At 41.5% G+C, this 24,595-nt stretch overlaps 1 protein-coding gene across 3 annotated transcripts in view; it reads right to left on the reverse strand.

The window, feature by feature from the left end:
* The window catches only part of MED15 (mediator complex subunit 15), a 101,096-nt gene that overhangs the window by 44,848 nt on the left and 31,653 nt on the right, over positions 1–24,595 (reverse strand). For 2 of the 3 annotated variants that reach the window (XM_089653215.1, XM_089653213.1), the window contains exons 7-8: positions 16,617–16,925; positions 4,567–4,755 (exon numbers count right to left, since the gene is read on the reverse strand). In XM_089653215.1, coding sequence (XP_089509341.1) covers positions 4,567–4,755; positions 16,617–16,925 — 498 coding nt within the window. The remainder of the gene's footprint in view (positions 1–4,566; positions 4,756–16,616; positions 16,926–24,595) is intronic. The other variant, XM_089653214.1, reaches the window with a different exon arrangement.

The raw sequence follows: 24,595 nt of genomic DNA on the forward strand, positions 1-24,595 counted from the left end.
AGAACCCTTTCCCTTATTGAATACTCTGGATCTGTGGTCTACCTTGGCAGTTATACAGTGGTTTTCAGAAATTGAGGCATTCTTCTTTTACTTCCCTTCCTTTTGGGTGATGGAGGAATTGGTGGATGGAAGACTCAGAGTGTAAAAGCCTTCAGCAGGGGGAAGCAGAAGCCTCCTCATCCAAGGAGCCCCAGGGCCAGAGTTCTTAGACCCAGAAGGCCTCTGAGTTTTATCACTGAAACAGTCCGCTCTTAACTGAAGTAGCCACTTCCTGAGTCTTCAGCTATGAAGGTTTCACCACTGGGGTTCTGACGGCTGCCACAGCATCCCCAGTCATTTCCTTTACACCCTCATCTCAAGGGGGTTGTGTATGCGGGACTGGGCTCACCCCACCAAAGAGATTTGCTCAACTATACCAGATGGGGGAAGATATCACTAATAAGTGGAGTAGGCAATCACTTATCTCAAGAAAGCCTATATGCCCAGTGGACAACATTCCAGTCTTTAAGGAAACAGTCAAAAACCACCTGCAGACTTTGCTGAAGGCATCTTTTGCTTTAGCAGGCACATTGTTCCAGCCAGCAGGTGCAGCTATCAGAGTCTGCCAGAGCCTTAACGTTAGAGTAATACACCTGTCCAGAGGGTTACACAAACCGGGTAGAAAGGCTGAGCTACGCAACATTTTGGCACATTTCCCTCTGGCTCTGTTTTGCTGTGGACAGTCTGAAGGATTCCATTCAGCAGATTTTGTGTTTGGGACTCATCTGTACATATGTGCAGTATTCCTTGTAGGGCAACTCTGCAGTACTGGTGTGCAGAGTTGCCCTGCAAGAAGCTATTGGCAGATTTTCCTTCTCACGGGGAAAGTCTCTTTGGGACAGATTTAGATAAGTTTATCCAAAAGATTTCTGGGGGTAAGAGTTGACTTTTACCACTTTGGAAGAAGGGTAAGCTCTAGACTCAGAGGGGGACTATTCCTTCTACTTCAACGCTTGTTTCCACAAGGTAGTCCTTTCGCTGCTCTCAGGCTTCAGTATCCAGAGCAAAGCTTCAGGGCCAGTTCCACAAGAGGTCCTGGTCTTCTAAGGCAGCAAAACTGGACTCAACCCAACTCTCCGACCCACTTGTTTGGGTGGAGGGATGTTTGCAGGCTTTTGTAGAAGTTTGGAAGCAGGAAGTAACTGACAAGTGTGTTCGTTGTACAACTGCTTACAGTAACAGGTTGGAGTCCTGAAGTTTTTCGCTGGCCTTCACAATATAGCTAATGATGGTGGGTTAATATGCAAACCAGCTTTTAGTTCAATCAAGAGGCAGATTATGCCTTGACAGTGTTTCAAAGACCAAGTCCTGCTCATCCCTTGACGTGTCTCTGTACTGGATGTTATGCATATCATGCCCCCAGTAAGGTGACCTTTGACTCCATGGGACCTCAATTAGGCACGGTCAGTGCTGTAGAAAAGCCATGTGAGCTTATGAGGGACCTTCTTTTAGTCCATTGATGTGGAAGGTTGCGTTTATGGTTGCCATTATTTCAGCAGGAATAATAAGGAGCTTGCAGCCATTTCTTTACGTGAGCGGTTTCTTGTGCTTTACGATGACAAGGTGATTCTACAGCTTCAGCTGTTGTTTTTGCCAAAGGTGGTTGCGGACTTCCACTTCAATCAGGACACTATTTTACTGATTTTTTCCCCCGTGCCTCAATTGCTGGGGAACAAGACTCTACACACTTTGGATATAGTTTGGGTTGCCAGGATTATATCTGTAATTTACTGCCACAGTCAGGCAGTTGGACTCTCCATTTGACCTTCCAGGAGAACCAAAGAAAGGTCACACAGCTTCCAAGTTTACCATTTCACATTGATTTGTCAGTTAATCTCTCAAGCCTATGGTTTCAAAAGAATACTCCACCTTTTCCAGTGACAGCTCATTCTAGCAAGAGTGTTGGTGCCTCTGGGGCTGTCTGTCATCAGGCTTCAGTGGCTCGGTCTACAAGGACACAACCTGGTCTTCAGTTCACTCCTTTTAAGATTAACCAGGTGGATGTAAGAGCAGCTGAGGACGGGACCCTGGTCACAGAGATTTGCAAGCTGCTAAGTTTCTTTCAGGCCCGACAGTGGTTGGCGTGTCTCCCTCCCCTCATGGGCTTTGCTGTAGGACATCCTATTAAGTAAGGATTAATAGAGCTGCTCTGTGTCTCATGATGTATGGTAAAGAAAACTGGATTTTTTACTTACTTGTAAAGTCCATTTTGTGGTATATATCATGGGAGGGGTTATCTAAGCAATCGCCTGTAGGTGTCAAATAACCCTATGAATAAGGATTATTAGAGATGCTCTGTGTCCCACGATGTACTCCAATAAATGGATTTTAAAGGCAAGTCAAAAATCTAGTTAGTACTTGAAATTCAACAGCAGATTTAACTGCAGCCAACTTTTCTTGCTGTAGAGTTAAAAGACAACCAAGCAATTATTTAACCTACCAAACACATTCCACTGCATGCCAGTCTGCTGGCAAATCCTTACATTATAGGACCACACATGGCACATATAAGGACCAAGTGAGACAACAGTTAAAAGAAAAATAAAATGATGTCCAGGCCATGCAGGAAAAGCCAGCAAACACATGGACAGTTATGTCAGGCTAAACATCTAATTTCCCAAGTTCTAAATACCTTGCTTCAGGATTGCTGAGGCTTTGCCTGATTTAGGCCCCTTTCGCACGTGTGATTCGATCAGGTCCGACTGTCAGTTTTTCAGGCGGACCAGACCAGATAGTCCATGTATTCCTAGGTGTCCATTTAGACCTGCCTGCCATCAATCCGATCCACAAGAGATCTGTACCCCTCTGCCTAGGTGAATCGGATCGGAGGGCAGTTGGGTGTAAATAGTATATTTACTGTGCAAACAACGGAGCAGTCATGGACCTGTCATCCACCCACTGTGCTCAGCAGGGGATCAGCGGAAGACCCCCTGCTGAGCAAAGCCAATTCCACCCCATGTGAAAGGGGCCTTAAAATTATATAAAAAAAAAAATGTGCAATGAATGAATGCAAACAAAGCATGTGGGAGGATGACCTGATGAAAATGGGGAGGGGATTCTGAGATCAGTCACAAAGAAAGATACGGTCACCTACTACTATAACCATTTAGTCCACTACCAGCTGACAGACAAGCGCAATCCAAGCAAGTGTGGCTAAAAAAATAAAAAAAGATAACATTATCCATCTGTCTAACATGGTTAGGGCCTGCAATCCCTGTTAATGTATCAACCCTGAAAGTCCATCATCAATTACTTTATGAAGTACATGTGCAATGCATGTCCAAGCGGTTAGTTTGTTAACCCAACCTGCATTGCTGTTCAGAATGAATGAGCTATCCACAATGATCAGGACTGCAGAAGGCTTCTCTACAACCAGCAGGCATATTACTGCACCCAACACCCAAAAACCAGCAGTGAAGGAGCAGTGCAAGTTAAATGAGACAAAATGTGAAATTATTTTAATCTTTTGCAATCAAATTTGGGCTAAAAAAGGAAATTGTACTTTACAGCATTTCCCAACAATCCTATAGAAAGGCTCTGAGTCCCAGACTCAAAGAAAAAAAAAGAAAAAAAAGAAGGCCAGGCTTATTAAACATTGATGAGTTTTCAATGAAAAATGGGAATGTTGGGTATATTGGGCATTTCAAGTCTAACTCCAAAAATGCAAAAAAAAAAAAAAATACTAATAATAATAATCATCCACACTTGCAGTAAGCCAACCCCCACACTGCAAGGGGTTTTTTTTAGGTGTTAGGACTATGTGATTTCAGAAGAGGATGTTGTACTGACCCAGTTCTGTCAGTTCCAGGGCTCTCCCTCCTCTGTCAAAAGCTCAGGTCTGTGTGGTGGAGCCCCGACATCAGATACAATACAGGGACATTTACTCTGCATTGTAGGTTTAGGAGACTGCAACTCTGAAGGGAACCTCCTGGAGAGAGGAACAAGGTACGAATTTACACCCTTCTCCTCTGCTACTAGACTAGTAGTTAAACCTTGCAGTGCTGCGGGTGAGGGGCCCACTGAATGGTTGGATTTTTGAGTTTTTCTGGAGTTAGGCCTTAAAATGTATCTAAAGCCAAAATGTTTATCTCAGTCTTGGATTAAATATGGACCCTGCTCAGGCTTTATTGCGGTCTGTGAGATTTTCCTTTTTGCCCTGACATACAGCAGGAAGTGAGAGGAGATCTCAAGAGAAAAAGGGTCTCCATTGGAAAAATTCCCCCCATTCCTGTTCCCGTGACAGCAAAAAATGTTGGATTTTATTATTTTCTGTCCCAGGGACAAGGCCGCTGGGACAAAACAAGAGGGTGAACCTTCCCAGTGGGGAAACAGACAGTAATAGAAACCCTTTCACATTTCAAAGGAGAAAAAAAAAAAAAAATATTCCTTCAATACACTAACAATCAGAGTATGAAACAATCATTTTTGGATGGGTCTTTACTACATAAACCTGCAATGCTGCTTCAAGTGGCTTTGAAATGCAACTAAATAAATTCCATGCAAAAATAACACAGCAGATTCACTTACCTGGCCCCCCGCTGCTGCCATATGAGCCTGAGCAGCTTGCTGCTGAGCAACCTGCTGCACCTGCTGTTGAGCTGCTTGCTGTGCTGCCTGCTGTTGCTGAGCTTGCTTTTCTGCCTGTAGCTGTGCTTGCGCTTGCTGTTGAGCTTGTTGAGCCTGTGCTTGTTGGTGCACCTGCCGAGCTTGCACCTGCTGAGGATATAAAGGTTAAAGTGTCATTAAAACAAAAACTTTAAACGTTATCTTAAACTTTCAAAATATTTCTTCTATGTGTGCTGATGTTTCCCTGCAAAAAATAGATTAGAAGTCACTAAAATACCCAGTGACCCTGCCATTACACCAGAGTCCTTATACAGAATGGCACCGATATGCCAGCCAAATATGTTGATGTTGCCACTGTATGCATATGCACTAGGTTTTCCCAGTGTGAAGCCATAACCTTCGTCCTTTCCCCTCAACTAACCACCCCACGTAACACTTTTGGAAAAAATAAATAAAACTTAATTTGAAAAAAAAAAACCAAAAAAACACGCCTATAAAAAATAGACTCTAGAATCAATGCTTGATTGTTTTACTAGCAATCTGTATTAAAACTCCACAATATTCTTCATAATGAGCTTGGGGCATAACTTATGAATAACAGAGAGACTGGGTTTATGTGGACTTACTGCTCCTGTCACACCATGTAGCCTGGGACAGGAGCAGTCAATCCACAAACCCCACCTCCCTGTTAATATGCATAAACTACGCTCCAAGATTTTATTTATTACAGGTACTTATATAGCGCTGTCAATTTACGCAGCACTTTACATATACAGTCATGGCCGAAATTGTTGGCACCCTTGATATTTTTCCTGAAAATCAAGTATTTCACACAAAAAAGGTATTGCATTAACACATGTTTTGCTATACACATGTTTATTCCCTTTGTATGTATTGGAACAAATATAAAACAGAGGCAGAAAAGCAAATATGACATAATGTCACACAAAACCCCAAAAATGGGCTGGACAAAAGTATTGGCACCCTTAACTTAATATTTGGTTGCACACCCTTTGGAAAACATAACTGAAATCAGTCGCTTCCTATAACCATCAATAAGCTTCTGACACCTCTCACCCGGAATTTTGGACCACTCTTCCTTTGCAAACAGCTCCAGGTCTCTCTTATTGGAAGGACACCTTTTCCCAACAGCAATTTTAAGATCTCTCCACAGGTGTTCAATGGGATTTAGATCTGGGCTCATTGCTGGCCACTTCAGAACTCTCCAGCGCTTCTTTGCCATCCATTTCTGAGTGCTTTTTGACGTATGTTTGGGGTCATTGTCCTGCTGGAAGACCCAGGATCTTGGACGCAAACCCAGCTTTCTGACACTGGGCCCTACAGTGCGACCCAAAATCCTTTGGTAATCCTCAGATTTCATGATGCCTTGCACACAGTCAAGGCACCCAGTGCCAGAGGCAGCAAAACAACCCCAAAACATCATTGAACCTCCACCATATTTTACCGTAGGTACTGTGTTTTGTTCTTTGTAGGCCTCATTCCGTTTTCGGTAAACAGTAGAATGATGTGCTTTACCGAAAAGCTCTATCTTGGTCTCATCTGTCCACAAGACGTTTTCCCAGAAGGCTTTTGGCTTACTCAAGTACATTTTGGCAAACTGTAGTCTTGCTTTTTTATGTCTCTGTGTCAGCAGTGGGGTCCTCCTGGGTCTCCTGCCATAGCGTTTCATTTCATTTAAATGTCGACGGATAGTTCGCGCTGACACTGATGCTCCCTGAGCCTGCAGGACAGCTTGAATGTCTTTGGAACATGTTTGGGGCTGCTTATCCACCATCCGGACTATTCTGCGTTGCAATCTTTCATCAATTTTCCTCATCCGTCCACGACCAGGGAGATTAGCTACAGTGCCATGGGTTGCAAACTTCTTGATAATGTTGCGCACTGTGGACAAAGGCAAATCTAGTTCTCTGGAGATGGACTTGTAACCTTGAGATTGTTGATATTTTGCCACAATTTTGGTTCTCAGGTCCTCAGACAGTTCTCGTCTCCTCTTTCTGTTGTCCATGCTTAGTGTGGCACAGACAGACACACAATGTAAAGGTTAAGTGAACGTCTCTCCTTTTTATCTGCTTTCAGGTGTGATTTCTATATTGCCCACACCTGTTACTTGCCCCAGGTGAGTTTACAGGAGCATCACATGCTTGTAACATTCTTATTTATCCGCAGTTGTGAAAGGGTGCCAATACTTTTGTCCAGCCCATTTTTGGAGGTTTGTGTGACATTATGTCGAATTTGCTTTCTTTCCTCCCTTTTTTTGTTTTGTCCCAATACACACAAAGGGAATAAACATGTGTATAGCAAAACATGTGTTAATGCAATACGTTTCGTGAGAAATACATGATTTCCTGGAGAAATATCAAGGGTGCCAACAATTTCGGCCATGACTGTATATTGTACATTCACATCAGTCCCTAACTCTAAAGGGGTGTACAATCTAAGGTCCCTAACTCACATTCACACATACTAGGGCAAATTTAAACAGGAGCCAATTAACCTACCAGAATGTCTTTGGAGTGTGGGAGGAAACCAGAGTACCCGGAGGAAACCCACGCAGGCACAGGGGGAACATGCAAACATTAGGCAGGTGGTGCCGTGGTTGGGATTCGAACCAACGACCCTAGCACTGCCAGGCGGAAGTGTGTACTTTTAAGAGCACATTCACATGTGCGTCAATACCCTGTGTATATGCAACATTTATTCGGCATTTTAAAGTCTCATAACCGCCCTTCAAAGCCTGCTATGAATATTACAATTGCACCACACTGTGTTGTTCACATAGAAGTGGTAGCATTGGGTTGTGTTAAAAATTAAAAGTGTTACTAAACCCACAACAGTAAAATCAGTTTGTATATGCAATAAAGCATGCTTGTTATACTCACTGTGGAACTTAAGTGGTTTAATACTCTGCATTGTGTAAAAACGCTGTCTGATGCTGACTTCTCTGATACTCCCCTTCTCCCAGTGTCCCGCTCTCACCTCCTGATAAGATATATCATGTGGAGTCACCAACAGCATGAACCAACATGGCAGCCTTGCTTTTAAAAGTCTGGCCATTATTGGGTGACAATCGTGAAATTCTTAATGACTTTGGTCATTATTTTCTATTGCATCAGCCAAAAATATATTTCCAATGTCTCAGGTTCTGCCTTTGGTGATAATCATATTGCTGGTGCTGCACTGTGCACGGACTTCCCCCACTGATATGCATATATATTGAAATGTGTCTCGCCCTGTTAATATACACTGCTCAAAAAAATGAAAGGAACACTTTGAAAACACATCAGATCTCAATGGGGAACCAATGGGGAAAAATCCATATAATGCAAGATATCTATACTGATATGGACTGAGTTATGGGTTACAATGAAAAGAAAATGATGCAGCAGGCTAGTCCATTTTGCTGAAATTTCATTGCAGCAACTCAAAATGGCATGCTTGTGTGAATGCCTGACAATGTTGGGGCATGTTCCTAATGAGACAACAGATTATGTCCTGGGGTATTTCCTCCCAGATATGGACCAGGGCGTCAGATGATATCCCAGAGATGTTTTATTGGATTTATGACAGGTGAGCTGTGGCCGCCAAGTTTTCTTCTCCCCCTGCCATCCAGACTGACCCTCCAGAAAACTTGTTGTTAAAGGAGGACTTACCCAAGTCTTTATCCTCTCTCCATTCCCTGTTGCTACCCCTATCTACCCCTAGAATGCAGTCACTTTACAATAAATGGCGCGCAGACCATCCGTCTCTGTTGGAAGATGAATGGGAGGATTGTCTTTTACAATGCCTCCCTACCATGATGTCAGCCAGGGACCGCTTTATACATCTAACGTTTATCCATAGAGTATATTATACCCCGCGGCGACTGGCTACGATATATCCTGATAGATCGGCATCATGTCCTCGTTGTGATTTGGCGGAAGGCACGTTTCACCATATGTTTTGGGAATGTACGAAGCTACGTCCTTTTTGAGCTGGGGTATTAGATACTATTAATGCGGTTTGTAAACGGTCTATTCCCATGGATCTGCTGATTATGTTGTTAGGCCTCCTTGACCTAGTTGAAGCATCTAAGCATAGCAATTTGTTTGTCTTCTATTCTCTATATTATGCTAGAAGAGAAATTTTGCTGAGATGGAAGCTGTCTACCCCGCCCACGGTCTCGGGCTGGAAGTCGGCAATCAACGGTGTGCTTCCATTGTGTAAACTTACATATATGAGCCGAAATTGTCCAGCTAAATTTGATAGAATATGGGCTGGGTGGGTGGAGGCACAGGGCCTTACGGCGTAATCATGGGTGTTTTCACTTTAAGGTTGTGTCAATTTGTACCATTTGTCTTACTTGCTACTGTTGTGGTACCTACCTTCTTCTTTACCCTTCTTCTTAGTGGATATTATCCAGAGTGGTTATATAAATGTGTATCACTTATACCATATCCTGGATATGTGAATTACTGATGTATGGGTCATGCGGATCACATCATGATTTATAGGCATATAATGTAATACAATCATAGATAGTGCCTAAGTGTATGGTCTGCCTTGGTATAGTTGTTGAACGGAAAGTTCATTGGAATAAACAGCAATCCTAATTCAGAATGGTATTGAAAGTATTAATAGAGTACAATAGGTTACCACCGTAGAATCATCAGTGACCTCCCAATGCATAATAAGGCTAAAACACCACCAATATAAGCAAGTCATTGTTAACTACTCACCCACAACAAAAATTTAAACAAAATCTGGAAGTCTGGGAAAAGGTAATATATTTATAATCTTATAGCTCCTAGAGAATGTAGTAGATCCAGTCGTTTTAGATCATGTGTACGTTCAAAAAATATCCAGTCTTCTGAAAGTGAAGGTGATCGTCTAAGAAAGCCACTAACTTTGTTGAACTAAGTACAGATAAGGGAGATAGACCCAGGCCCAGGGAAAAGGGGAATAAAGGAAGGGCCCGTGAAAGAAGAATAAGGAAGTAGGAAAAGGAAAAGAGCACGAGAAGCTGAGAGGGAGTACAGTGAGGAATCAAAAATTAGGCAGGACACGCAGTGGGAAATAAAGATCTTCACACCATGATGGAAGCATCTGAAGAAGCATGTCCTTTGTTTCAATCTGTCTGATTTTCATCTGGGAGGAGAGACATTTGAGTCTCCTTAAAAAAAGGCTTGACTTTTTCTCTGGTATCCTCTATGGATGAATTTGAGACATTAGCCTCTTTAAGCGTAAAGTCCTGTTTACTCCAACGAACGTTCTGTTCAGCAACTATACCAAGACAGACCATACACGCAAGCACTGTGGCTGTATTACATTATATGCCTATAAATCATGATGTGTTCAGCATGACCCATACATCAGCAATTCACATATCCAGGATATGGTATAAGGGATACACATTTATATAACCACTCTGAATGATATCCACTAATTATCGTATTATCCGCTGAGGCCTCTAGTAGCTTTATTTAACGTTATCGTACATCTTACTACCTTCCATTATCATTCATCTTACCACCTTCCATGTAGTAATGTGGCCGAATGAGCGGCTGCTTGGGTGACAAGACAACGTTTTCCTTTTAATTTTAGAGTAGTGGTGGTTAGTGGTTTTAGCTCACTTTTGTACATAATTTGTTACCATTTGTTCAATAAAGCCATTTTGATTAAGCTGCATGGTCCCATTTGAAACTTCCTTCCAGGGGTATCTTTTTAGCCTTGATCATTGCAAGACTTGCGCTTACAGCCTGAGACTTATCTACACTGCATGGTGCAACCTCTCTTCCATAGCTGCTAAATATGAGGTACTGGTATTGGATGCTTGGCACCAACTTCAACTGTCCCACTTCTTGCATTCCCTTTCTCCCTCCCCCATGACAGTCCGTGAGACACCTAACTCCTTTTGAAAAGACTTGCCTAGCTGAAGGCACCATGCATAATACATTGGGGTTGATTTATTAAACTGAAGAGTACAAAATCTTGTGCAGCTGTGCACAGTAACCAAGAAACTTCTAACTTCAGCTTGATCAATTAAGCTTTGACAAATAAAAAAAAGCAAAAAAAAAAGAAAAACTGGTAGCCAATTGGTTTCTATGCAGAGCTGCACCAGATTTTGCACTCTGCTGTCTTCGTAATTAAACCCCAAGGTGTCTCGTACTGAACGTTAATGGATGCCCACTCTTGGGTAGACCCCGGATTTATTCATAAATGTGAGAATTATTTTTTCAGAGGATTAAAAAGACAGAATTTTAACTTTCGCTCATAAGGCTTTGATCTGCACTAGGTATCAAGAGATATCCTACAAGGTTGTGCCACCATCCATTTTAACCAAACTCTTCCCACAACAGAGTCCAGTCTGCTGGTGCTGTGGCGCACACACTGGTACTTTTATTTTTTTTTTTTTACATAGTTATTCTGGAAATGCCTGGCCCTACAACCTTTTCGCACTCAGTTTTAGAGACCATTCAACATACTACAGGTTTCTTGTTAACCAATAATCCAGGGTCACTACTCCCCCACTTGACCCCTAAATGCAGCAAAAACTTGCATCCCCAGCTCTTGGAAAAGTACAACTTCACAGACTATGGGACAGTAGATTGCCAGAGTGAATAATATCCAAGAATTGGAAGCACTCACAGTGGTCCTTAGGGACAGGATCTCAAAATAAAAAAAAAAATTGTACTGGTGGAATTCAAATATTCTGACAGGTACAGTTAAATGTGGTAACCTGCTGGGCCCTAGCTCCTTGAAAGCTTATGTTGTCCAACTGCATATGACCAAATTAATCCTAAATGGAACTGCAACCCTCCCTCTCATAATTTTTTTTTTCTTTTTTTCCCCTCCCTCCCTCATTGGCTGTACTTCCTATGATTGATGGCCGCATTTCTGTCCTGGCTCTCCTATCTTCCTCTCTGAACTCTAACTTCTAAGAGCTGATTCATTCACACATGTGCAGTGCGGACTGAAGCTCAGGTTTCACAGCCAATTGATACAGTAGTTTTTCACAGGTTTACATTCGGTTCAGGACAGGATTAGCTCTCAGAATTATCCTGCGGTTTAGAAATGGTTCCCATAGATGTCAATAGCCTGCAATCCGCACCTGAACCGGACTGCACTGCTCAGAAATCGTACAAGACTCTTTTTCAAACCGCACTGAATCTGCACCGCCAGTGCACCTGATATATGTGAACAGGCACCATAGGAAACAATGTTTTATTACATGTTATGAAGATTGGATGTGGTTCAAACCGTATCCAATCCGCATATACAGGTGAAACTCGAAAAATTAGAATATCGTGCAAAAGTTCATTTATTTCAGTAATGCAACTTAAAAGGTGACACTAATATAAGAGATAGACTCATTACATGCAAAGCAAGATAGTTCAAGCCGTGATTTGTCATAATTGTGATGATTATGGCTTACAGCTCATGAAAACCCCAAATCCACAATCTCAGAAAATTAGAATATTACATGCAATCAATAAAACAAGGATTGTACATAGAACAATATCGGACCTCTGAAAAGTATAAGCATGCATATGTACTCAGTACTTGGTTTGGGCCCCTTTTGCAGCAATTACTGCCTCAATGCGGCGTGGCATGGAAGCTATCAGCTTGTGGCACTGCTGAGGTGTTATGGAAGACCAGGATGCTTCAATAGCGGCCTTCAGCTCTTCTGCATTGTTCGGTTTCATGTCTCTCATCTTTCTCTTGGCAATGTCCCATAGATTCTCTATGGGGTTCAGGTCAGGGGAGTTTGCTGGCCAATCAAGTACAGTAATCCCACGGTCATTGAACCAGGTTTTGGTGCTTTTGGCAGTGTGGGCAGGTGCCAAGTCCTGCTGGAAAATTAAGTCAGCATCCCCATAAAGCTCGTCTGCGGAAGGAGGCATGAAGTGCTCCAAAATCTCCTGGTAGACGGCTGCGTTGACCCTGGACTTAATGAAGCACAGTGGACCAACACCAGCAGATGACATGGCTCCCCAAATCAACAAAGACTGTGGAAACTTCACACTGGACTTCAAGCATCTTGCAGTCTGTGTCTCTCCATTCTTCCTACATACTCTGGGTCCTTGGTTTCCAAATGAGATGCAAAAGTTGCACTCATCAGAAAAGAGGACTTTGGACCATTGAGCAACAGACTAGGTCTGTTTTTCTTTAGCCCAGGTAAGACGCTTCTGACGTTGTTTGCTGTTCAGGAGCAGCTTGACAAGAGGAATACGACATTTGAAGCCCATGTCCAGGATCAGTCTATGTGTGGTGGCTCTTGATGCACTGACTCCAGCCTCAGTCCACTCCTTCTGAAAGTCCCCAACACTTTTGAATGGCCTTTTCCTGACAATCCTCTCCAGGCTGCGGTCATCCCTGCTGCTTGTGCACCTTTTTCTCCCACACTTTTCCCTTCCATAAAACTTTCTATTAATGTGCTTTGATACAGCACTTTGGGAACAACCAACTTCTTTTGCAATTATCTTTTGAGGCTTTCCCTCCTTATGGAGGGTGTCAATTATGGTTTTCTGCACAACTGTCAGGTCAGCAGTCTTTCCCATGATTGTGATTCCTACTGAACCAGACTGAGAGACCATTTAAGGGCTCAGGAACCCTTTGTAGGTGTTATGGCTTAATTAGCTGATTAGACTGGGACACTTTGAGCCTAGAATATTGCACCTTTTCACAATATTCAAAATTTTCTGAGATTGTGGATTTGGGGTTTTCATGAGCTGTAAGCCATAATCATCACAATTATGACAAATCACAGCTTGAACTATCTTGCTTTGCATGTAATGAGTCTACCTCATATATTAGTTTCACCTTGTAAGTTGCATTACTGAAATAACTGAACTTTTGCACGATATTCTAATTTTTTGAGTTTCACCTGTATATGAAATAGCACTAAGACATTGTGGTACTTTCGCAGATACCCTAAAACCATTTCTTCCTTGCACAATGAAAAACCAGGGTCTTCTCACAAAATTATAACCAACCTAACTCCATATATCAGCATGTGATAGAACTATGTCATGTAAAATATTCAAAAATGTAACATGTATTGTTAAGTTGTGTTGTACCCAATTGTCTACTGCAGGACCATATTATTGTTTTTCACGGAAACTCCTCTAGTGAGAGGGATTGCACAACTGATGTATGTGATGAAACCCTTTCCTTAATAAAGAATGTACAAAAAAAAAGAAAAAAATTAGGCAGCACCTAACTTTCATGAAGCATAGACACTTGTCTCTGCAACTGCCCCTTATCAGCATCTAGAGCACTTACGGCATGTTAATGAAGCATTTGTTAGCAAGCGTTAGGAAGTGTTAGCTGGGCATTGGGAAAGACACAGTGGAGGCTTCTGTATTCCAGGATACACTGGTAAATAAGAGAACTAGGACACCACAGCGCCAGCCACTACCTAGTTGTACAAAGCAGCTGTGTGATGACACCATTTACTTCTTTGTGCAGGAAAAAGCATCCAGCCAGCAATACTGACAGTGCCAGACAGGAACAGGTGCATTGAACATTATTGCCAGTGGCAAAGCTTTTTTTGTCAGCAAAGCTCAGATGGACCGAGCCAAGTGTCAAAGAGATAAAAGCGTAAGAATCCATCTTGCAGAGCCAAACCTTAAGATCATTTCTTCCACATTACTTCCCCTTTAAGCACTTCACATTAAAAAACAACACTTCCGAGGGCATTTTGCAAGCATTCTTGAAGAGTTTTTAACGCTTTACAACCACAATGAAACATGTCATAAACACATCATAAATGCTATAGGAGTGTTATAGGAGCATGGTTTAATTCTTGATAACAAACTGTATCAGGTCTCGTTCACAGGTATCTTGCTTAATAAAATCAATGAAGCATTACTTCTATGGTGTTTTTGTTTTGTTATTTTGCCTATATTTAGATTCTTTTTTTTTTTTTTTTTTTGTATCATTTTATGATCTAAATATATGCAAAACAATGAAGACCCTAGAAGCAATTCTTGATTGTTTTTATTTGCACCCTGTATTAAAAGAACAAGTTCATTACAAAGAATACTGTACTTTTAATATAGGCAGCTAATAAAAACAATCAAGCATCACTTCTAGGGTCTTTTTTTTTATGCAATTTTATGATTTTTTTTTTTTAATATACGAGTCACATGACTACCAGAGCACTAATCTGCTCTGTGCAGATATGGCCAACAGACAAACTGTAGTGACATGTGAAGGACTCAAGACAAAACACACAGGGAATGTGCTCAACCCCTGTATTTCAAATTGGCTACACAAGTGGAAAATGATCATGTGACTGACTAAAAAATAAAAAAAAAATAAAAAAATCAATCAATAGCAAGGCATTTACAGCCATCCTAATGATGTTATATATGGACCATGATTTTGAGTGTACTTAAAGGGGTGGCCAACCTTTTGAAGAGCGGGGGCCACTTAAGAGACTTGGTAACCAGTCACAGGCCACAATGAGCGAAGTAGGCGGATGACAGGTCTATGTCTAGTCTGCATATGCAGAGCGGATACGGACACAGCCCAGTCTACTCTATGGGCCCTCCAATCCAATCTTCCCAGATGGAAGGGAACGGTTCCCCCTGTTTTTTCTAGCAGACTGGATTGGAGGTAGGCAGGTGTAAACAGACACAAGCCCGTTTACATCTGTCACTTCACAGAGGTGAATGGAGGGTACGATTGGGTCTGCCTGAAAAACAAACAGGTGGATCTAATCAGACCAATCGCATGAAAGAAGCCTAAGGGTGCTTTCACACTGATGTGCTGCAGTTTAAAATGAACACTCCAAAATGAGAGATATATAATGTTCACCTGAAAATTTCAGGGCAAATTCACATTGCAGCACAGAGCGGCAGGAGCACTCCACTGCTCTGGCCACTGTGCGTTGCTGGCTGCGCTAGGGGGCAATGTGATGTGCGATTCAGCACAGTACATGGCTTCCCCTTTTTTTTGGTTCTGAACAAACTTCTGTGAAGTGTATAAAACGTACACTTCATTCACTGCAATGTCGGGCAGAGCTGTGCTGCCCAACACTGCAGTGTGAATTGGTCCTTAAGAGGTTATAAAGTTAATTTTTTTTATACATACCTGCTCTGTGCAATGGTTTTGAACAATATGGCCCTGAACCTCCTCTTCTGGGGTCCCCTGCAGCTGGTGCTCTTGCCTTCTTTTTTCCCCATGTGCCACCATAGCTAACCAATTTGTATGGGGGCATACGTGTGGACTTCCGTACTGGGCTGTGTGCATCTGGAAATACACACACACATGCTGCATCTTGGCCCCGCCATCTTCATACTGGCTGTTCTTGATAGCAGCAGGAGCCAATGCCAGAGAATGTAATAATAAACCTTCTACCTTTACAACCACTTCAATGTAATCTATCCCAGAGCGGCGACGTAAAAAATGAATGGCTGGTTTGTAATTATAAATGTAAATATAGAGTGGATAGATTTGCTCATTACAATTGCAAGCTCTGATTCCTGATTTTATATTACTTTCTGACTGAAATTGACAGAACCTGTGAAGTTTTAATGACAAAATGTTCCTGATACACAAAGACCATGTAAATCTAGACTGCCAAGACTTTCACCCCCGCTGACAGAGAAGATAGTTTTTAGAATAGAAAGAATAAATAGAGTTACATTTTTACCCAAAAAAAACAAATACTAAAGTGGAAATTTGAATTTTAAAGGGTGAGCACACTTCCTCTTAGTGATTTTCAAGGCATCTTATCAGCAGCCCTCAAAAGCAACATTATCACCTTACTCCACTCAGCTGAGAATTACACTGTGCAGCACAACACACATCTGAGTGGGGACAGGAAAGTATGTTGCTTTCAAGTGCTGCTGAAGACCAGCAGTGGGGCCCACTAAGGGTAAACACACTAAAATCACACTCACCATTAAACAAGAGGCCAGCTTTCAAGAAGTATTAAATTAAAAATGTAAAATATTTAAAAACAGTTTTTTTTTAACTAGCTTGCAGTTTTTGCAGAAAATTACCTGAAGCATCTTCAACTGTTGTTGTGGTGTGAATGTAACGGACATAACTTGGGAAGGAATTTGTCCAGGGAGTGTCTGTCCTGGTGGCACCAGAGACTGGGCTTGGGTTTGGGTGGAAAGCAACTGCTGCTGATTCTGTGCTACTTGCTGTTGCTGCTGCTGCAACTGGAGCTGCATCACTTGCTGTGGCTGCTGTTGCTGCAGTTGGGGCTGCTGCTGCATAGGTTGCTGCATGACCTGCTGAACTGGCTGTTGCTGTATTTGCTGCATGTGAGGAAATCTTAGTGGTGTCTGTTGCTGCTGCAGCTGCTAAAGAAAGAAAACAATTGAAGTAACATGAAACAGGAACAAAACTTGACAAGATCCTATTAATACAAAGTCTTAGAATATATTTACCCTACAAATGAAAAACACTGACATTTAAAAAAAATTCCATATTCTGTTATAACGGAGCATCTTTAACCACTTGCCGTCCAGCATACGTATATATACATCCTGGACTCCAAGTGGTTATACCAGGATAATGGCTGCAGCTTCAGCCATAACTTTTGTATTATTTTTTTTTTGGTGTTGGTAATCAGCTTTGATGTAAGAGTGATCACAGTGCTGCAGAGCCTCCCTGCTGTTCCCAAGCTCTCCCGTCCCAACAGGTCGACCACCCACAGAGGAGATGGAGGAACATCCATCTCCTCTGTGATGAATTAAGTTGGAAGCACAAAAGATTTAGTCACTTCTGGTTTCAGAACTTCAGATTTGTGTTTGATCATCTGCCTTAGAGGGAAAAGGAGGCATAAGGGGTTTAATAGACCCCAGATGTCTCCATGAAAAGTACTTGCCACTGCCCAAAGTCTTGTTTACGGTTTGTGATAAAAGAAAGTGTAAAAAAAAAAAAAAAAAAAAAAAAAAAAAAAACAGACAAGTTCATCTTTGGGAACGTTATATGTTCCACCTGGCTTTAGCGTGTAACATGTTCCCACTGCTGCAGCCTCTCCCCGATATGCTACCTTCTAGTAACAGCAAGCCAGGGATCTTCTCCCCACACCCACTGTCAATTTAAAAAGAAAAACATAGCCAAGAGGGGCTCCGCCTGCCGCCCCCTTCATTCATTTACAGAGTTTTGTGAATGCTGGCATGCGCACTAGGTAGTTCAATGATGGTCCCAGTCACTATGTAACTGCCTGCCCGTACAAGCAGACAGCTTACAGTAAGTCTGCAGGAACCTTGCATTGCACCAGTGATCTGCTGATCGTGGGTGCAATGCTTTACAGGCTCCTCAAAAAAAAAAACTAAAACAAAACAAAAAAACGCACATTTACCTACAAAGATGTGCATTTATTTATATTAGGGGAACTTATCCTTTAAATAAAAATCACAAAAATGTTTTAAAAGCACCCCTGTCATATGTGCTCCTGCGCAAATGCACACAAGTTTGGCATGCATATGTAATTGGTAGTCTAGCCCAATAGCTCACATTTAACTAATAACCTGTAAAGGTTTTTAAAGCGTTGCCTATTGACAATTGTGGGTACTGTAGCTTGTCACCCATTTCACAAGTGTGAGCAATTTTAAATCTTCACGTTTGGTATTTATTTACCCAACGTAACATCTTTTATATTTTACCAAAGAAATTGGGTATTACTTTGTGTTTGTGTGCACTAAAACTCATTTAAAGCAGAACTAAACACAGCCACATGTTTACAGGTTTGAATAAACTACATCAAACATAACTATTAAATATTACCACTAGTAATACTTCATTGCTTGAAAATAAAATGGTGCCCAAAATGAAATGAGCTGCAGCAAGCCCTCTGTCACAGAACCAAGTTTGAAAAGTCCCTGCCTTATCCTTCTTGTTGGCTTCATAGCCCACAGCTGAGGTTTTCAAACTCCTGTGTATGCTCAGTCCAACTGTACTTTTCTCCCAAACTTGTTTATAGAGCAGAAAATGGCAGTTTAGCATCAGTGACCGGCTCGCTTCTCATACACCGTCTCACATTTTATAAAAAAAAAAAAAAGCTCTCTGGAAAATGCCTCAATTTATTTCTTCAGCAGTTTGTTCTCTTGTGCTGTCGCTCCACACGTCTACTTCATACAAATCTGATATACAGAACAGTTCTCTGCTCTCTAGCTCCCCCAGGGGCTGATTGATGCATTTGACCACTGTGATTTATTTTCAAAGTAAAGCCTTGAACACACAATGGGAATATTGCATAAATGATCATGATTTTTTTTTTTTGGGGGGGGTTGCATGCATCTCAGATCGATAAAAAAAGAACATGTGACTAGAGTTAGCAATTTCTTGTAAGATCGAATACAACTTCCCGCGCTGATGTAAAGTTTTGTGTTGCATTGTATTGTATTTTGTTTTGTTTTTAAGCATCCATGGTATTGGTCACTTGATTTTTTTTTTTTTTTTTTACAGATGAATACTGAACCGATTACATGAAAATCGTTCATTCAGTTATCTTATGAGAAAAATTTTCGTGCTCGTCCTTTCAGATAATTTTGCATAAACTGTTATGATTGGCTACTGAAAACAATCAGATCAGATTATTGGACAAACTCTCCAAAAACGTGTTTTTTTGGCCAATTTTCTCTTAGTGTTTACTAGGCTTTAAAGGTGGTATACTTTCTACCCCTGATCTGAAAACAAAATCAAAATCCCAGGGCTTTTTTTTGTCCGAGAACAGGTACTGGAAGTCTGTACGTCTGCACTCTGTATGCACCGCACGCCTGAAATCTGCACTCTGTATGCACCACACGCCCGAAATAATTTTATTTTTTTATAATTTTTTTTTACAATTTTTATTTTACTTTTTTTTTTTTAAATATCATTGTTGGGGGGTTTGGTGAAATATCAGAGGTCTAAACAGACCCCTGATAGCTAAGTTTTTTCCAAAATACAAAAACATAACATATACAAATACATCCGATGTTAAAAAATTCCAGGATAGTATAAAGCAAACATCAAGGAAAGGAGAAATAACTGAAATGGAGAATAATAGGAAAATCCAATATGCCTACAAACAGAACAGTAAAGATCTTGCTGAGCAGAGTTTGAACACTGAACATTATTAATGGAGATTTGGTAAATGAACAATTTAGTGAAAAGCGTAATTACTAGCAGAAGACTGCAGCCAATAATACAAACAGATTTGTTTCACAAAAGGTTTATTGGGTTTTTGTAGATTTTCTTTACAAACCAATGTGCAAACAAACCACAGGTTGCAAGAAAAAAAATTCACTTGATTTCCCCATCAACACAGAGTATTGACAGGGGAATCCCTCCCGCTGAGCCAGGACAAGAAGCTGTCCCCACAGGTAAAGCAGCAGCTAGCAATATTTTCATGTAAAATCGAGCAGGCTGGATGTACTCAAGTTGATTAATCAACTTGGGTACATTCAGCCTGCCCATACATGGTTCGCATCTCAGCCAGTACCTGCTGAACCGGCCAAGATGCAAACTGTCTATGGCCAGCTTAAGGCATGAGCGAGAACAAAGTGACATGAACAATAAGATGCCAGGTACCATATGGCCAGTAAAGGGAATAGGAGCCCTGAGAGGGTCAATGGGGAGTGCTCCATCTGAAAAGGCACCTCTTTGGAGGTAAGGAGGTAGAAGAATCGGTTCATGGAGGAAGCGCTAGGACAATAATGAATGGAAAAAAAAAAAAATTGGGAGAGAATGAACGAGGGTAGCCAGAGATTAAAAAAGAAAACAGGGAAGGAAGGTTTGCCTGGGGTAAGTCAAGAGAGTTCCATTGGCATAGGTAGTGCAGCAGTGATGAAATCAGGCCTATGACAAGGGGGAGTCCACAGAAGAGTATGCATGCATAGGGGTTAACGTTCAGCTATGACCAGGTGAACCCAGATGGGCATCTTGGCAGTGGTGTGAGAATATACAAGAGGGGCAATTTCTGCTGCAGTGTAAAAACAACTAACAATAACAACTGCAGTATAATAACAAAAGATAGGGTGCTGCTAGGCCACCTGCCAGTTAGCGGCGATTAAAAACTAAAACACGCAGTCTGGGTCTACAGCTGTGCCAAATAAAATGGAGCAATTTATGGTGTTCGATTTGCAAGATATGGTTAGGTACAGGTATCTAAAGTAGAAAAGAAATTTCAACAAATATGCCACGTGGAAGGCATGAATCCTGTCAAACCAGGAGATCTGTAAAGATGACTAGGAGGTCAAAAAGTCAGCCAAATCCTTGAACAGAGGAGGATAATTCGCTTGGTATAGGGAGTCCAAAGAGGTGGTCAGTTGAATGCAACAATACGGAAGGGAGGTTGACCAGGAGAAGTTGTAATTTTCCTTGTTGGCCCTCAAAGAGTCGGAAGGAATAGGCTGCCCGGTCTTGAAGAAATTGAAGACCGATCGCAGGTGGGGGTTGGGTAGGAGTCAGAATTTTTTTTATTTTATAGAAGAGTGCTGCATATCCATCTTCTCCAGGCCTTTTACTCACTTTCAAAAGGATAAGTTCACCTTTGGGAACATGTTACATGTTCCACCCGTTTTTATGGCATTTAGGGCTTTTTTATGTCGGCATCCCAAGACTACAAGGAATGCAATAAGATGTGTAAGAGCGCAATCCGGGCGGCTAAAATAGACCGAGTGACACATAGCGGAGGACAGTAAAAAAAAATCCCAAGAAATATTTTAAATATATTAACAGTAAAAAAGTGAGGTCAGAACATATTGGCCCCACAAAAGTTGACAAAGAAAAGTTGGTTACAAAATGATAAAGAAAAGGCGCCTGAACTAAATATGTTCTTTCCTTTTACAAAGGAAACAGAGGGGAATAGTAGAGATTGCATCACTAGTAACGCATCATAGAATGTGGCTAACAGAAGCCAGCGTCTATAAAAGTCTTAAAAAGCTTAACACAAATAAATCACAGGGACCAGATGGCTTACACCTGGGAGTCCTCAAAGAACTCAGCCAGGGTATAGCCAGGCCATTATTCCTAATTTTCATACACAGCATACTGAGAGGAATGGTACCAGCTGATTGGCGAAGAGCCAATGTGGTTCCAATGTTTAAAAAAGATATAGATATATAGGTTTAGGAGCTATATACTTGGGAACTGTAGGCCAGTCAGTCTAACATCGCTAGTATGTAAATTTTTGGAGGCGATAAGGGACCAGAACCAAACATTTGCTGAAGAAAATAATATCATTTGTAGTAATCAGCATGGCTTTACAAAGAGTCACTTTTGCCAAACCAATCTGTTAACATTCTACAAGGAAGTGAAGGAAAACCAGTGGATGTGGTGTATATTTGATTTTGCAAAAGCAGTCGATGCAGTCCCCCAAATATGCTTAATTTACAAACTGAGGTCTGTAGAGATGGATCATAGGGTTTGTACATGGATAGAGAACTGGTTACAGAGGCGTGTCCAAAAGGTAGTAATAAATAATATATACTTAGACTGGACTGGAGTAGTAAGTGGGGTACCCCAAGGCTCTGTACTTGGACAAATTCTGTTTAATTTATTCATAAAAAAAATATAGAGGTTGATATAAATATCAATCTCAGTGTTTGCAGATGATACAAAACTAAGTAAGACAATAACTTCACAGCAGGATACAGAAACTTTGCAAGAAGACCTCAATAAAATTAAGGGGTGTGCAAATACATGGCAAATGAGTTTTAATGTTGAAAAATGTAAAGTAATGCACTTGGGGGCTAAAAATATGAATGCAAATTACATGCTAGGGGGAGAACCTCTGGGGGAGTCCAGGATGGAAAATGTTCCGGGGGTACGAATAGATGACAGACTCAGCAATGACATGCGATACCAAGCTGCAGCATTCAAAGCTAGCAGATTATTAGCATGCATCAAAAAGGGAATTTTCTCAAGAGATAAAACTATATTCCTGCCACTTTATAAAACTCTGGTTCAGCCACATCTTGAGTACGCCATCCAGTTCTGATCACCAGTCCTCAGGAAGAATGTGCTGGAACTGGACAGAGTCCAGAGCAACAAAGTTAATACAGGGATTGGAGGAACTCAGTAATGAAGAACAAATACAAACATTAAACCTATTCTCCCTGGAGAAAAGACGCTTAAGGGGAGATATGATAGCAATATACAAGTACCCCACGGGTGATTCTGGCATAAAAAACAAACTATTCAGTTTCAGGGAATATAAGATGACGTGGGGCTGCTTGTTGAAACTGGAGGAGAAGCTGTTTAGCCTTAAACTGCGTAGGATGGTTTTCAATGTCAGCGGATGTAGAATTCACTTCCACAATTAGTGTCATCAGCGGGAAGTATTGATAGTTTCAATAAACTCTTGGATGGGCTTCTTAGAGAACACAATATACAGGAATATGAGCTTTAAAATAAACACACCCACACGGGTTGAACTGGATGGACTGGTTTCTTTATGCAACCTTACCAACTATGTAACATGTTCCCAATGCTGGAGCCACCACCCGCTGCCCTCCCTCTCCCTGTGACAGAAGTACGGGGAGAAGTCTGCTGCTAGTAATTACCTGCTATTAATAATTACTGTCTTTTCACTGACTTTCACACAAAATGGGATCATGGCACTTAGGAAAGTTATTTATATTACTATTCTTTGTGCATATGCATACTATCAGTGAACACATATCACAAAATATCAGAAATATCCAGAGTGAATTAGCGGTCATGGAACACAAGGAGCATTTGCAATGAAAGGCCAGCAATTGTAAATAGTTCAGTGAAAAGCAGGTAATTACTAGCAGCAGACTGCAGCCAGCAAAACAAATATGTAAGTATATAGTGATATGGCAGTATTGGATTGCTGGAATGCTATGTATATTATGCAATAGGTTGCCGATAGATGCTGCTGCAGTAAGCATTGCCATATCCCTGCACTATTCACAATTACCGACTTTACACTGATCACGCTCACTGCGTTGCATGACAGCCAATTCACTCCTGGACATTCCTCAGTCTTTGTGAGATGTGTTTCACTGATAATATGCATATACACAAAAAACAGTAATATAAATAATATTCCTAAAGCGTGGCCATACACGGATCAAAATTCAATCAGTTCAGCAGGGACCGGCCCAGATTTGATCTATGTAAGGACAGGCTGATTCTACCCAAATCGATCTGTCAATCGACTTGGGTACAACCGGCCTAGTCAGATTTTTTGACATTTAATTACTGCCAGTGGTTATAGACCTAGCAGTAACCATTGTGTTATGCCTGCCAGGAAGGCTGAAAATCTAGAGGCCGAAATGTTGACAGCCTAAAGATTTAATGCTGTTCAGCGGCTCTGGGCTTCAGCAAAATGGCAGCCCCAACAAGAAGAAACAGGAACAATTCTGGTGGTAAGATACAGCACATACTAGTATTGGTAGCATAATTATTAAAGTCGAATGTATGTTCTTTGCTAAAGAACACTATTTATATCAGGTTTTTATGGGTAATGTTCTGCTTTAAGATGGGTACACATGGGCCGGAAATCGGCCAAAAACGATTTATTCGGCAGGAGCCACCTGACATTCGGCCCATGTGTACAGCTCTGGTCTTTCAACCGGCTTCTGTCAAATGGGCATTCTGGAAAACTAGCATCTGACCAGCAGTAGCAGCAAATGGCTGCCAGAGCTGATCAGTGTGTTCTTTCAGGGGAGGGCAGACCCCTCTGTCAGAACACAATAGCACAGCGGAGATTGCTGCACTACCATTGCTTGTGTAGGTACAGTGACCTGTAAGGTTTTTTTCTGTTTAACCCAGTGGTACAAACTTATAGTGTGTACCCTGCATTAAGCTGATCTTCGACAGTTTAGTATCGCAAGAGTTTGAGCCTGTACAGGACGCTTGGAGAGGACAGAAGCCGTCACACTTACGGGAGAATGCCAGCACTAGAAGAAGGTGCTGGAAATGAACATAAAACTGAGCGTGCGCAACCAGATTGAGGGGAAACAACATTTGAAAATTACAAGGACATGGTATGTCATTTAAAAAAATATTT

This window comes from Staurois parvus, unplaced genomic scaffold (assembly GCF_062004578.1).
Source record: "Staurois parvus isolate SC_StPar_1 unplaced genomic scaffold, SC_StPar_1.0 ptg000704l, whole genome shotgun sequence".
Taxonomy (NCBI): Eukaryota; Metazoa; Chordata; class Amphibia; order Anura; family Ranidae; genus Staurois; species Staurois parvus.